Genomic DNA, 15,982 nt, shown 5'->3' on the forward strand with positions numbered 1-15,982 from the left:
AGCTGAATTTTGGTACGTGAGTGAATCTTAATGAGTTACAGATCAAGTTTGAATTTCGTTTCGCTTCATTGATTTTTGACAGAATCATGGCATTTTGAATATTTTACATTCCCACTTGGTTTTCCAAACTTTTTTTCTAAACGCTTGCAGATATTGAGCTGAATTTTGGTAAGTGAGTGAATCTTAATGAGTTACAGATCAAGTTTGAATTTCGTTTCGCTTCATTGATTTCTGACAGAATTATGGCATTTTGAATATTTTTCATAATCGTTTAATTTAGATTGGGTTCGAACTGCGCTAACTTCCGATTGTCGACAAAAATATGAAGCGAGGAAAAGACGATGGATAAATGAGTTGAATTGTCGTCTTAATGTTTATTTTTTTATTAGATTTAAGGCATTTACAACTTGAAAATCTTTCAGTTTTACCTTGGACATGACTTTTGTATATTATAAAATGACATCCTGAAGAAAAAGGGGAACCCGGTAGGGGACATGTATTGCTTATGCAATACTCTCAGAATGCTTGTTTAGTCTGCATCATCCAGACGTTTGTTTTTACCTCCACAAACAGTTTGTGGAGGTAAATGCATGTGTATGGATGATGCAGACTAAACCTATTGGGCACCCAGGGAGAGTTCTTTAGCTCATATCGAAAGACCCATAACTTTCACTTTTAATGCTGAGCACTTGGCAAAGGAACAGTCACTACCTTTGTCTACGTTTTAGGTATGAACCCGGGCGAAGGCTCTGCCACAAGGCTACCGTGGCCAGTGCTCTTTTATATGTAAATTTGTAAAAGAATTATTTTTTGCTCTTGCATATGTAAATTTGTAAAAGATTTTTTTTCTTGATAATTAACGTTATTTGTCTCAGTCGCCCGCATGGCACAGTTCTTAGAGCGTCTTCTCCTGAGTCGCAGCATAGGAAGCTGACCCTTATATCTTGGTTTCAAATCCACTACAAGACATAGGGGCTGTCCTTTCAATAAGACCGTATAAACAGAGGTCCCATGTCGCAGTACGTATTGGCATGAAACAGATCCCTCCCTGCTCAAGGGACCTTAGAGCCAAGTATAGGTTTAAATTTGCAACCCTCCACCGACAAATGGTAGTGTCTCCAAATGAGTGAAGAATCCTCGAGAGAGACATTAGACAACAAACAAACATTATTTGTCGCTGGTTTGAAAAGATTAAATATTAAAAAAAAATGTTCCCAAAAATATGAAATTTTAATCAATTATGAAAATTCACGAAAAAAGTATTCAATATCAAAGTCCATAAAACAATACAAAATAAGAGGAGAGCAAACATCAGATCAAATTAGAGGTGGGATCAGATCAGAGGTGGGATAAATTAATTTTGTTATAAAAATGCAGTGATCCTAATTTACCTTTTTACAATCTTGTTCTTATTATACGTTTCAATATCAAGCATTTATAAACTGAACAAGGAGTGTATTTCAGATTTTAAAGTTCAACTTTCAGGAATCCGATTATTTTATTCATGTTATGAATTATACAGCAATGGATTCACAATACGTTAACATTTATAAATATATATATAACATTATTCAGATCGAAAATTTCTTTAAAGATACAATTTAGGTGAAAGCACGGGTAAATGAAAATATGGATATTTTCAACATGTGAATCGGCTTTATCAATTAAATTAGAAAGTTTTGAAAATTTAGGTGACAATGTAATCTATGGTTAAATCATAATTGATTTTCAAATCTAGAAACTTTTAAATTTCTACAGAAATCCTTAAATTGCAACACTTGTAAAACGTTTAATTACTATGAAATGCGAGTAATTATATAACTGACAAGGTAAAAAAAATTATAAAATATCTTGCCGTAACAATTTTTTATAGATGTTTTTGAAAAAGATGTCATACGATGGAAAGAGGAGGATGTGGTTTACAGTGAAAGCCACGGTTTCCCTGCAATGTTGGATCAAGTCAGAAGTCAATCTTACATGACATTTGTTGGTGTCCCAGGATCTGGAAAATCGGCAACGATTCATCACATAGCCCTGATACTCCAGAAGGAAGAGTACGAGGTCGTACCCATTATAGACATCAGGAAGATTGAAGATTATTCTGACTCTCGTCATCCACAGGTTTTTGTCATTGATGATGTGGTAGGTGTTTTAGGTCTGCAAAAACAAAAGTTAGAGCCATTGATAGATTATGAAAAAAGAATTTCAGATCCGTCCAATAGAAATACAAAGGTATTAATGTCATGTAGGGAAGCCGTGTTTAATGAATGTTACAAATCATTTTTCGTAAATGAGGCAAACACAATTAAGATGCATAGTCCCGAAAATGCATTGAATGATAAAGACAAAAAAGCGATTCTTCAGAAACATGGCTTGGATAAAGATTTGTTGTCCCCAACATTACTTGGAAAAACATTAGATATGTTTCCTCTATTATGTAAACTATACTCAAAAGAGGAGAAATTTAAGAGCAATGTTGAAAGGTTCTTTACCTGTCCAGCAGAATGTATTTTAGAACAATTCAATGAAATGAAAGGACGAAATTGTTTGTGCTATGCTACATTGGTCTTGTGCATGTTGAATGAAAAAAACCATCAAAAGAAATATTAACATTGAAAAACACAGAAAACGATGTTTTCCAGGAAATGAAATCAAAAGTATTGGAAAGTTGTGAAGTTGAAAGTAACACTGATACATTTAAATTTGGAAAAGCATTGGCAGCTATGGAGGGTACATACACAAAACTCTGTGGTACTGAGTACACCATTATTCATGACTCTGTCTTTGAAATCCTTGCGTATCATTATGGATGTCAGTTTCCAGATCTTTTGTTGCAATATATTAGCAGTAGTTACATTGCTAATAACGTGAAAGTACAAGAATGTAAAGAAAAGTTGGAGGTTGAATATAAGCAAGATGACAATGAAGAATTTAGTGCTGAGGAGCAGGAAACATTAAGTAGTGAAACAATCCAGGACTCATTAGAACTCTTCATATGGTTAAGAGAGGATCAGTACCCAATGTTAGCAGAGCGTTTGTACAGGGATATAGAAAATATGGAGCTGTATGATGTTTTTATGAATAAGGTTCTGAAACATCCTAAGGTTTGTAAGGCTTTCATTAAGGTGTTAAAGACCAAGTCTTACACAGAGTTAGAGTCTTTATTTCTGTCTGTACAGAAAGACGTGTCTAAGGTTGTGAGTAAAGGAGAGCGTGTGAGGGAGGAGAGGAACAGGGAATGGTACAGACAAGAAGTGCTGGTGAATGAGAATATTGTTACAAGAAAATACAGCGTCAGGGTTATTAGTTGGGTGGTTTATTACGGACACAGTTCGATCCTACGATATATTTTTGATAAAACAAAGCTGCTCGAAAAGACGCAGTCTGGACTCTTTTTGAATTCTTTTAATTCGGATTTTATTAATCCACCAAAAGAAGGGAATAAGAATAATGCATTGAATTATCAAATAGAAAATACATGGTCATTCAGAAACCTGGACATTGATGGATCCATATCTGAACATCAGCGCTTACTTTTTCTGAGTTGTTATAATGGAGATTTAAAAACCGTGAGAATATTTATTGAATATATGAAAATAAACACAATTTATAAGACCTTTCCAGATATAGAGTTCAAATACATGTTAGGTGACAGAGTACTTACAGGAGCGTGTGAGGGTGGACATCTGAATGTAGTGCAGGAGCTGATAAAGGAAGGGGCTGAAGTTACTCCACAACATATGTGTTATACACCACTGACAGCAGCATGTAATGGTGGACATAAGAGTGTAGTGAAGGAGCTTATAGAAGCCGGAGCTGATGTCAATCAACAAGGTGCCTTTTATACACCATTGACGGCAGCATGTAATGGTGGATATATAAGTATAGTGAAGGAGTTGCTGGTGGCAGGGGCTGATGTCAACCTACCGGACGGTTATTATACGCCACTAACAGCAGCATGTAAAAAGGAATGTATAACTTTAGTGGAGGAGTTGATAGGTGCAGGGGCTGAAGTCAATCCAAAAGATGTTTTTCATTCAGCACAAGGTAATTTTGATACACCACTGACAGCAGCATGTAAAAAGGGATGTATAACTTTAGTGAAGGTGTTGCTGGGGGCAGGGGCTGATGTAAACCACCAAAGTGCTGATGTTACACCACTGATAGTAGCATGTAAATATGGATTTATAAATATAGTGAAGGAGTTGCTCAGGGCAGGGGCTGATGCCAACCTTCAAGGTGTAAATGATACACCACTGATAGCAGCATGTAAGGGTGGATATATAAGTATAGTGAAGGAGCTGCTCAAAGCAGGGGCAGATTTTAATCTACAAGCTGAGTATCTTACACCACTAATGGGTGCATGTGAGGGTGGACATCTAAATGTAGTAAGAGTGCTGCTAGAGGCAGGGGCTGATGTTAATTTACAAGGTAAATATCATACACAACTGACAGCTGACACTGGGCATAAAAATTCAGATAAGGCATTTATAGAGGCACGGGTTTTTAACAATCCAAAGGGTAAAATAGCTACACCGCTAACAGTTGCAATCAATGGTGGATATGCCAGTGTAGTAAAGGAGCTATTAATGTCAGGAGCTGATGTTAATCCACAAGGTAAGTTTCTTTCACCACTGACAGCAGCATGTAGAGGTGGGTATAAGAGTCTTGAGAAGGAACTGCTAGATGCAGGGGCTGATGTTAATCCACAAGGTACGTATGATACACCACTGACAGCAGCATGCAAAACAGGACATACGAGTATTGTAAAGGATCTGCTAAATGCGGGAGCTATTGTCAATACACAAGGTCAATATGATACACCACTAATAGCAGCATGTAGATGTGGACATATAAATGCAGTTGAAGAGCTGATTAATGCAGGGGCTGTTGTTAATCAAGGAAATATACTTGATACACCACTGACAGCAGCATGTGAGAGTGGACATACGAGTATTGTAATGAATCTGCTAGAGGCGGGAGCTATTGTAAATCTGCAAAGTCAGTATTACACACCACTGACAGCAGCATGTGGAGGTGGACATAAAGAGGTAGTAGAAGAGCTGCTACTCGAAGGAGCTGATGTCAATTCACAGGGTAGATGTCGTAAGTTACAGCAAGAAATACATAAGAAGGTAGGGAAGGAGTTCGAAGACGCATTTGTTGAGTTTTATACACCACTGACAGTGGCATGTATTGGTGGATTTTTGAATGTAGTAAAAACACTGCTTGAGGCAAGGGCTGATGTTAATTCCCAGAACGAATATTTCATACCTTTGACAGTTGCATGTAGAGGTGGATATATGAGTATAGTGGATGAACTGCTAAAGGCAGGGGCGGATGTTAATCTAAAAGATAAATGTGATACACCACTCATAGCGGCTTGTTATGGTGGACATATGAGTATTGTGGTGGAGCTGTTGAAGGCAGGGGCTAGTGTTAATCTACAAGGAGAGTTTAATACACCACTGACAGCAGCTTGTAATAAGGGTCATACAAGTATTGTGATAGAGTTGCTGAAGGCCGGAGCTGATATCAATCTACAAGGTAAGTACGATACACCACTGACAGCTGCATATAAAAATGGGTATATATATATAGCGAAGAAGTGTTAGATGCAGGGAGCGATGTCAATATTCAGGATGAGGAAGGAAACACTCCTCTCTATCACGCTTTTGTAAACACACATAAAACTTTCATTCCTGTTATACTACGAATGTTTGACTTCTATGGTGCAGATTCAACTATCAATAATAAAGAAGGTATATCAATTATCTATATTTCATTGATTAGAAATGAAATTGGTTCCGTAAAACAATTATTAAGAACAGAGAATGAAAGTCAGTTAAATAAACTGAGGTTACATTTGTTTGAGTGTTTGGTAGATATAAGACACAGTGACGTGATGACTGATAGTAAGGATGATGTGGTGGTGACACGGAGACGGGTATGGCGTATGAGGAGAGGGGGAGATTTATATAATGTATTCCTATTAGATGATTGTAAGGTTTTAAAGCATCTTGTGAGTGTGGGTCTAGATGTCAATCATTGGATACAGCTGTATTTTGATAATTATGAATCTGAAGGAAGCCCTCTGCTGTTTACTCTGATTGACGAGAGCTATGCTTTGATGCTTACAGACAGGTTATTGGATAAGGTGAGGTTTCTCCTGGAGGCGGGGGTGGATGTCAATGTCAGAGTGAGGTACAGAGAGTACAATTCTGTGTTAGAAAGAGAGGGGGTGTCTGTTCTAGAGAGGATTAAACGACTGGTGAGTGAGTTAAGTAAGTTTAAGTCGGATAGAAATGCATTTCTTTACTACAAAAACGTGCTTAATGTGACGAAGAAACACATGAGGCGATACTCTGTGTGAAAAATATACATAACGTGTACGTCAGTATACAAAATATATTTACTACATATATATAAATGTTTCTTTGACGCTAAATGTTAAACGCGTTAGGATAATTTTTCATCATATAGGGTTCGAATGAATTACTTTGGAATGGTTTTAGCTCACCTGAGCCGAAGGTTCAAGTGAGCTTTTCTGATCACATTTTTTCTCGGCGTCTGTCTGTCCGTCTGTCTGTCTGTCCGTCTGTCTGTAAACTTTTCACATTTTCGACTTCTTCTCAAGAACCGCTGGGCCAATTTCAACCAAACTTGCCACAAAGTATCCTTGGGTGAAGGGGATTCAAGTTTGTTCAAATAAAGGGCCACGCCCTTATTCAAGGGGAGATAATTGGTAATTAATGAAAATTTGGTGGTATGTTTTAAAAATCTTCTTCTCAAGAACCACTGTGCCAGGAAAGATGAAACTTATGGGTAAACATCCTCAGGTAGTGTAAATTCAAGTTTGTTCAAATCATGACCCCCAGGGGTAGGGCGGGGCCAAAATGGCCGACCAAAGTTATACATAGAAACATATAGGAGAATTCTTTAAAAATCTTCTTCTCAAGAATAGCAAAGCCATAATTGATCATATTTACATGGAAGCATCTTCAGGTAGTGTAGATTCAAGATTGTTCAAATCATGATCCCCAGGGGTAGGGCTGGGCCAAAATGGCCGACCAAAGTAAATATTATAAATTAATGAAAAGTATACGACTCGGTTATGGAGTAATGGAGCCGCCCCGCTATGAATCTTTTACACCACTGGCACAAGCATGTGATAGTGGATATATAAATATAGTTAAAACGCTTCTCAAGGCAAGAGCTGATGTTAATCCTCATGGTGAACATTTCACACCGCTCACAGCAGCAATTAAGAGTGAAAATTTTAGTATAGTGAAGGAGTTGCTAAAGGCAGAAGCTGATGTCAATCTAAAAGATGAGTTTAATACACCACTGACTGCAGCATGGGATCTTGCACATGTGAGTGTAGTAAAAGAGTTACTACAGAAAGGTGCTGATGTTAATCTACAAGATGATTTTGATACACCACTGACTGCAACATGTGGTCGTGGACATGTGAGTGTAGTAAAAGAGTTACTACAGAAAAGTGCCGATGTTAATCTACATGGAAAGGTTGATACACCACTGACGTCAGCATGTACAAGTGGATATTTGAATATAGCGAAAATCCTGCTAGATGTAGGGAGCGATGTTAATATGCAGGATAAGAAAGGAAATACCCCTCTCTATCACGCTTTTGTAAACACACATTAAACTTTCATTCCTGTTATACTACGAATGTTTGATATTTATGGTGCAGATTCAACTATCAGAAATAAACAAGGTATATCAACATTCTATCTTGCATTAATTAGGAATGAAATTGGTTCTGTAAAGCAATTAATAAGAACAGAGAATGAAAGTCAGTTAGCTAGACTGAGGTTACATTTGTTTGAGTGTTTGGTAGACATTAGACACGGTGACGTCATGACTAATTTTAAGGATGATGTGGTGGTGACACGGAGAAGAGTGTGGCGTATGGAGGACGAGGGAGATTTATATAAGGAAATCATAGAAAGTGATTGTAAGGGTTTAGAGTATCTGTTACGTGTGGGTCTGGATGTCAATCAGTGGATACAGCTGTATGATTATGATGTGAGACCCCTGCTGTTTACACTGATTGATGAGTGTTATTTTGACAACAGATTGGTGGATAGGGTGAAGTTCCTCCTGGAGGCGGGGGCGGATGTCAATGTCAGAGTGAAGTACACAGAGTATGATTCCATGTCAGACAGTGAGTATAATTCTGATTCAGTGTCAGACAGTGAGTATGATTCCGTGTTGGACAGAGAGTATGATTTTGAGTTAGGCAGAGAGGGTGTGTCTGTTCTAGAGAGGATACGACAACTGGTGAGTTGGTACTGTAAGGATGAGGGGAGGAAATATGAAGTGATTAAGTACACAAGAGTGATCAAGGAGGTGAAGAAACATGTAAGACGATACTCTGTGTAGAAAATTTACAGAATTCCATATACATATAGTATTAAGACTTAATTACTATGAGCGTACATATTACCATAAACCTTTTGTAAAACAATGAAAAGTAATTTTTGATAGGGTTCAAATGTTTTATTTATACTATATATTATAGGATGAACATTAACGTGTATTGGTGTATAAAACTTAGCATTATTTACTACGACGTAATTGGGATAAAATAATATCTTGTGTGGATTCATGTTATTTGATTAGACTGGAAAACCTCAGTTTATATTTATCATCCAAGCTATTTACACTTATTTTAATAAACATGTTTTTGAGTATTTAGATTTGTGAATGATAGATTTATATTTGTTCTTCATTGTATTTCAATGTACATAAATATTTACATAAGAAAATTTAGTTTGCACATTGTACATGTTGTTCAATGTTCATCCACTGTTTAACAAATTTTAATAAAAATAATCAATACAGTATAACCATTTGTTCAATTCTACTTGACACTGGGTTAATACTTTGGTATCACGTGTCTTCTATTTTTAATATCCCTGGAATCTTTATTTACCAAAAATGACATGGACCATGCATGATGTCTTGATGCTTGTGTCACTTTTTCCAATCTTTTTTATTATTATTAAGAATTTTTTTATTATTTATTTATTCGTGTTTGAAAGTTTAAAATTTTATTTTAAACTATTTATATTATATATGTAAACTTGTGTATTATTAAAAACCTGAATTTGTTTTTGTGTGTGAGGGTGAGGGTGTGTGAGGGTGTGTGTGTGTGTGTGTTTTATATGTTTTTGTTGCTGTTACTGTTATCTGCATTGAAATAAATGAGGGATGTTCAAAATTTCTTACGGATATTGTCAATCTTTCATGTTTTTATTTATCTTTTTTTTTAATCAAGATAAGTACCTTATCAATGGAGCAAACATGGCGAGATACTAATTTCAAAAACACACCCCAAAAAATCGAGTTCCTTGAAAAAGGTATCCCTAAAGTATTTTTTCTGTATGGCCCAATATCAATACATCAAAGTTTATCTTTCATCCTACATTTATTAGTATTTCGTTTACAACTAGTCTGGAATCATTTTTATACCAAGTAACATAGTTTCTAATTCTTTCCTTGATAGCACTGAGTCCAATATTTAATAAGATTTTTACCAATACCTTGAACTGAGTATATCGACAAAATTATGAGGGGGCGCCCCCAACCCTTTCCCCCTCCCTGGGTCCTACAGCCAGGCATAATTTCTAATAATTATTCTGACACATTTTTAACTACTTATATTCTTTTAATTTAATAGTGATGTGCTGTGAAGAGATCGAAGCATTTCCTTGAAGCCGTTTGAAAGGGATATGGAAATAACGAACAGTATTCAATCTCAGAGTCCATAAAACAATACAAAATAGGAGCAGAGCAAACACGGACCTCTCCGAAACATCAGAGGTGAGATTGGGGCCATGGAGGAGTGAGCATCCCCTGCTGAACAGTCACATCCGGTGTATGCTCCATGTCAATATCATGAAATGAAATAACGGAAAATCAACCGTCAATTCATTTTATGAATAATGGACTAATAAATTGGTATGAAAAACGTCAGTGAATCATTTGACTCAATAAATTGTATTTGCTGAAAAGGTCATCATATCGACCAAAGAACTTACGAAATGATGCCTCAAAACTGTTGATATTCTTGTTTCATAAACTTGCTTGTCAATAATCTACCTCGTTTTAGAAATTCCTCATACGTAGAGCATGTTCTTGCATATTGAATCAACTGAGATACTCCGTATGCAGGTGAAGAATGTAAATTGCTGCATAAGTAAGGGAAGTTGACGATAGAAGATTTAAAGTCATCACGTTTATTGTATAGCTTGGTTGTTAGATTACCATTAACTTCCTTTTGATGTGAAACATGTTGTTAGATTACCATTAACTTCCTTTTGATGTGAAACATCCAAGTATGAAACAGATTTGTCAGACTCTGTGGTATTTTTTATCTCATGTTCACCAGGATATATAGTATCTACGTAGGAATGGAAATTACCATTGTTAATTGACAATACGTCGTCGATATGTCGAGTTGAAGGCAACAGCATGTGTTTTCTTCTTTTCACGCATGGGATTTCGCACAAATTCTGCTTCATATGAATATAAAAAAAAATAGGTCTGCTAATAACAGAGCGCAATTTGTATCCATGGGAAATCCAATCGATTGTTGGAATACCTGGTCTCCAAACACCACACAGATAATGTCAATCAGAAATTCAAGCATTTCTTTGATGTCAACTTCAGAGTACGTGTGCGTGCAATCAGAATTTTTTGTACATAGGTAATCAGAGATTACAGAGCTCACCTTAACAAATGCTGTCTTGAAGTAAGGCAAAGTCTGACAATTCACAATAACATCAGTAAATAAAATATTGTTTTTAAAAAAAGTCACACAATTGCCCACAAAAAGTGTGCATAAAAAATGCAAATCCATGCAATTTTGATTTAATGCTTTGGAATAGACCTATATAAAAACTTCAAACTAGTTCTTCATCATGAAAACGTCATTAAAATCCAGAATCTGAAGCAAGTTTGAGAGTTTTCATCCCTTGATGCATCATTTGTGGAAGTGTGGTTTAAATAAGCCTTATAGTTTCTTGGTAATATACCTGCATCCATAACATTTACGAGGTCCATTATTTGGAAAATGCATGTCAAATTCAGCATCTGAAGCAAGTCCATTAGTGTGCATCCTAAGATATATCATCCATGCAAGTTTGCTCAACATAGAGCTCCAAGTTACTTGGAAATGAACCTGTATTAAAAAAAAATAACCTTTTCACTTATCCGGAAAATATAGGTCAGATTCAGCATCCGAAGCCAGTCTAGTAGAATGCACCCTAAGATGCAAATTTGGTTATTGTAGGGCTCAAAGTGACTTGGAAATTAATCCTGCACCAAAAACTTTAACCTGTTCACTCTTCCAGAAAATGTAGGTTAGATTCAGCATCCGAAACAAGTCTGGTAGTATGCATCCTAAGATGTTTCATTCATGCAAGTTTGGTCAACAAAGGATTTGTATTCGGAAATGAGACCTACACCAAAAACTGCAACAAAAATGTTAATCTGCTCCAAGAACATTAATCTAGTCATTCCTTTGCTGAAATTGCAGTATCTGAAACTGTGACTGGTACAATGAAACACACTAGAAACATCTTCCATGCATGTCTAATCAATATAGGACATAGAGGTACTTAAAAAGAAAACTGCTTCAAATAAAACTTGACCTTATGAGACGCCGACGCCTAGGGTATTACATAAGCTCCCCAACTCCGTTGAGGTGAGCTAATAAAATAATTTTGCCAATGACCAGTTAAGTATATTTATGAGTTTATTTTTATTTAAAAAGCAGCTGTCAATGATATCAAAAAGCCTGGACTTTAATTTATCGTTGGGATTGATTGTGTATAAATCTGTTAAGTCGTAAGTTTTTAAGCTGTTGATTTTGGTAAGTTCTTGTGATTTCAAATTGTTTAAAAGTTCTTTGGAATTATACAGTATCCACATCTGATTCACACCACTTTTTGAATATATTATTGCACAGTACTCGAAGTTTTTCCTTCACCATTGTCAATATCTTAGTGAGGAGTAACGAAAGAGGCTTGGTTGAACATTTACTGGAATCCGCAATATATCTGTTTGTAAGGATTTTTATGAACTAAGTTTCGGAATCCAATATATACAAGGTCGTTCAAATTCATTTTGGCTCTGTGGAATATCAAAAATATTTAAAACTGACATGATTTTGAAGAATTTCTTCCTTAGAAAAGGAAGTCTGGGTAGAAGAAGAGTACCACTTGTAGAATTAAATCCAAGCTCTTCTATAATAATGAAACTTACAAACGAAGACCATGTTGTTACCTGCTTTGTCGACAGGGACCATTACGTACTGATCGTGTAATCTAATTTTTTTTTCACTTCTGGATTATTGAACACAGAAGGATAGACTGTTTACATATTGCCCCTCGATCTTTTAATACGCGACTTTAACATGGATCTGATTCATTTAATCCATTATGACAAGGTGTAAACGTCTTCTTTTTCATTGACTAATAATATGTAAATGAAAAAAGCCATCCAGAACTTTCAGGGATGCAATTCAAGATTGAAATCTGAACTGAATATCCACACGGAATGTTGCGTCGACCTGACTAATACATAGGGCCCAGGGCGGGTGTGTGTTCCATAGACCTGACTAATACATAGGACCCAGGACAGGTGTGTATTTCGTCGACCTGACTAATACATAGGGCCCAGAGCGGGTGTGTGTTCCGTCGACCTGACTAATACATAGGGCCCAGGGCGGGTGTGTGTTCCGTCGACCTGACTAATACATAGGGCCCAGGGCGGGTGTGTGTTCCGTCGACCTGACTAATCCCTCGGGCCCAGGGTGGGTGGGTGTTCTGCCCAACTGACTAATACATAGGGCCCAGGGCGGGTGTGTGTTCCGTCCACCTGACTAATACATAGGGCCCAGGGCGGGTGTGTGTTCCGTCCACCTGACTAATACATAGGGCCCAGGGCGGGTGTGTGTTCCGTCCACCTGACTTATACATGGGGCCCAGGGCGGATGTGACCAGAGGGGAAGCTTACTCCTAAAATGCTTTTGATCCGATGTATAGAATTTTAAGGAGCTGTGTTTACACCCTCTTCACAAATCTGTATTGTTTGGAGAATTTTTAACCTGCCTTGAACACCTTTGTTCACTTTCATCAAACTACAATGAAATTTCAGGAAGATTTTTTTTGGATCAGCCCTCGTACCATTGTCGGTAACCCATGGGTGATTCACGTCGATTCTCTCTATTATCATCATATTGAGGAAGTTTGCAGACTCAAAACCTGTGGTTTGCGACGATGCCCTCGTACAAACAAATAGAATTGATACAATTTTGAACATATACTTTCATGTAAATGAGATTCATTAAATTGAAACAAGTAATTGCATTTGTTCCATAATCGTTCTTCGATTCTAAATTAATCAGCATGAATGAGCAGGTTAAAATTGGTTGAGCAATTATAGAGAAGAACCTGAAAATGTTGATGAAAATGCACAAAGCACAATGCACTGCGGAATGAATACAGATAGCATTATTTTACACAAATGATCTAAAAATTCAACCCTTGCAACAAGCTGCCATATGAGGGTATCATTGTTTCACAAACACATCTAGTAAAAAAGGTTTTTAATATATATATATATATATATATATATATATATATATATATATATATATATATATACATATATATATATGTAAAAGTTTATTGCCTTTTGAGCTTTATGGTCAGATAAGCTGAAAAAGTGCTTTGGCATACCAAACAAAAATTAGGGTTTTTTTTAATTTATTTTTTTCTTTTGTACATATTTCTATATCCTTGATGGGTACAGCATCTAAAAATAAAAATAGAAACACAAGTCAGTATGGATGAACAACATATGAAAAATACACGTTATGGTAAAAAAAAAAGAAAAATATTTTAAAGGTTGTTTTACTTGTTGAAAGGTTTTGGCACAATAAAAAATGCTTGAAGAACAATCATGGCATTATTTGCTTATCAAGAACAGATCTACTAAAACCAGGGAAAATCAAAGAAAGTTCCAAGAAGCAGTTAAATAACCATACTTAATTCTCTTGAAAGCTAACAAAAATGTGAGTGCTTCAGTTTATAGTAATTTAGTGCTTCAGTTTATGGTAATTTATTTCAACAAGATAGTTTGATCAATTTTATTGAGATTGAAAGCAACTCGAGAATAATGACGGTATGAAAATTCTAAGCCTTGGTTTCCACAAATGTCATTACACAGTCTTTCCCATAATGCATATTTCATTAAAAAAATTATTTTTACCACTTAAAACATCATCCAAATTGTTATCATCATGACACAGAAAAAATACAAAAATAATTTTTTATAAATTGAGCTCAATATTGTTGACTTAATGGAATCAGTTTATTTAAACAATAAAATGCTTTCTTTGGTTGTTAGTGGGGAATGAATGTCGCAGCTGTTGCAGAAAAAATACATAACCCTCATAAGCGGGTTATGTAAAATATTTTCTGCAATAGCTCTGACATTCATTCCTGTACTAACAACCAAATTAAAGACATTTTTATAATTCTGTAAATGATACATTCGTCTTTGTATATTTCATCGATGGAACTGCCAATGATAAAAAAACCAATAGAGTTGAAATGCCTAGTGTTGTTCATGCACTGATTAACAGTAATGGGTTTCTTAAGAAATAAAGGAGATATTCAGTGGATGTAAATATTATATCATATTCCAACTTTCTACGTAAAATCAGCATTCAACATCAACGTTTCTATTTTTTTTAACAATCTATCCAATTATATTCATTTCATGCTGGCTTTGTCAACAAGAGGCCCAGGGGCCACAGCGCTCACCTGAGCACATCGGGCTTGAATTTACCCCCTCCCCTCCAGGCGTTCATCATTTGAACAAACTAGAATCTACACTACCTGAGGATGATTCCATATAAATATCACTAATCATAGCTTTGAAGTACTTGAAAAGAAGATTTTAATAGGTTTCCCTATATATCCCTATGTAAAACTTGGGTCCGCCATTTTGGCCCCACCCAAGCCCCAGGGGTCATGATTTGAACAAACTTGAATCTGCACTACCTGAGGATGATTCCACATAAGTTTCATCTTTCCTGGCCCAGTAGTTCTAGAGAAGAAGATTTTAAAAGATTTTTCTTATATATTCCTATGTAAAACTTGGGTCGGCCATTTTGGCCCCACCCTTAACACAGGGGTCATGATTTGAACAAACTTGAATCTCGATACCTGTGGATGATTCCACATGAGTTTCATCTTTCCTGTTCTTGTGGTTCTTGAGAAGAAGATTTTTAAAGATTTTTCTTATATATTCCTTTGTAAAACTAGGGTCGGCCCCACCCTTGCCCAGGGGGTCATGATTTGAAGAAACTTGAATCAGGGCTCTCACACCACTTTTTGGGACTGGGGCCGGGGCCGTTCAAATTGGGAAATTATCGTCATTTTGGGAAAAGTTGGATGTAAACCAAAATTCATTTTAAAAAATCCTCAAATTTTGCCTTTTTAGCATTTTGTCATCAATTTAACTCTGGTTTTGAATAAACAGTTAAACAGAACAAACATGCATGGATACGTAGGCTATAGTATTTATGAAAGTACATTAGATTTGTCATTACTATCTTTGAGTGCTGATGATTACGGTTATGACGTCTTCTAGGTGACATGCAGTCGCCAGTCACAATGACATAGTCCCGAATTTCTTCGATCACATGTACAACTTTGCTTACCAATACAGCGCGAGACTGATCTTGCCGAAGCGTGGGATTGTTTCTAGGTGCAGCTTACTAATGTTTAAATGAAATGTCTCTTTTTGAAACAAAAATGATGTTTTTGTCGAAACTACATGACAAGATACTCTGCACTCATAGTTAGTACACAATCTTGTTAAAACAATAACCTGGTTCCCCGAACCAGTTTACGAATGCATTTCGCGCGATCTAATTAAA

The 15,982-nt window shown here is 36.2% G+C and overlaps 2 protein-coding genes across 2 annotated transcripts in view; both read left to right on the forward strand.

Moving 5' to 3' along the window:
• The window catches only part of LOC134238472 (uncharacterized), a 28,736-nt gene extending 22,363 nt beyond the window's left edge, over positions 1-6,373 (forward strand). The window contains exons 4-6 of the mRNA XM_062720604.1: positions 1,874-2,506; positions 2,713-5,547; positions 5,886-6,373. Coding sequence (XP_062576588.1) covers positions 1,874-2,506; positions 2,713-5,547; positions 5,886-6,373 — 3,956 coding nt within the window. The remainder of the gene's footprint in view (positions 1-1,873; positions 2,507-2,712; positions 5,548-5,885) is intronic.
• A 749-nt stretch (positions 6,374-7,122) lies between these two features.
• On the forward strand, positions 7,123-7,668 carry LOC134238478 (serine/threonine-protein kinase TNNI3K-like). Its single transcript, XM_062720605.1, has one exon. The coding sequence runs from the start codon at positions 7,123-7,125 to the stop codon at positions 7,666-7,668; it is 546 nt and encodes a 181-aa protein (XP_062576589.1).
• Positions 7,669-15,982: the final 8,314 nt, after the last annotated feature.

The sequence above is a fragment of the Saccostrea cucullata genome, unplaced genomic scaffold (assembly GCF_032062105.1).
Source record: "Saccostrea cucullata isolate Sc308-1 unplaced genomic scaffold, CSIRO_AGI_Scuc_v1 ctg279, whole genome shotgun sequence".
NCBI lineage: Eukaryota > Metazoa > Mollusca > Bivalvia > Ostreida > Ostreidae > Saccostrea > Saccostrea cuccullata.

Excerpts from the sequence above, each read along its gene's own strand:
- LOC134238478 (XM_062720605.1), top strand. The coding sequence starts at position 7,123 with ATGGAGCCGCCCCGCTATGAATCTTTTACACCACTGGCACAAGCATGT.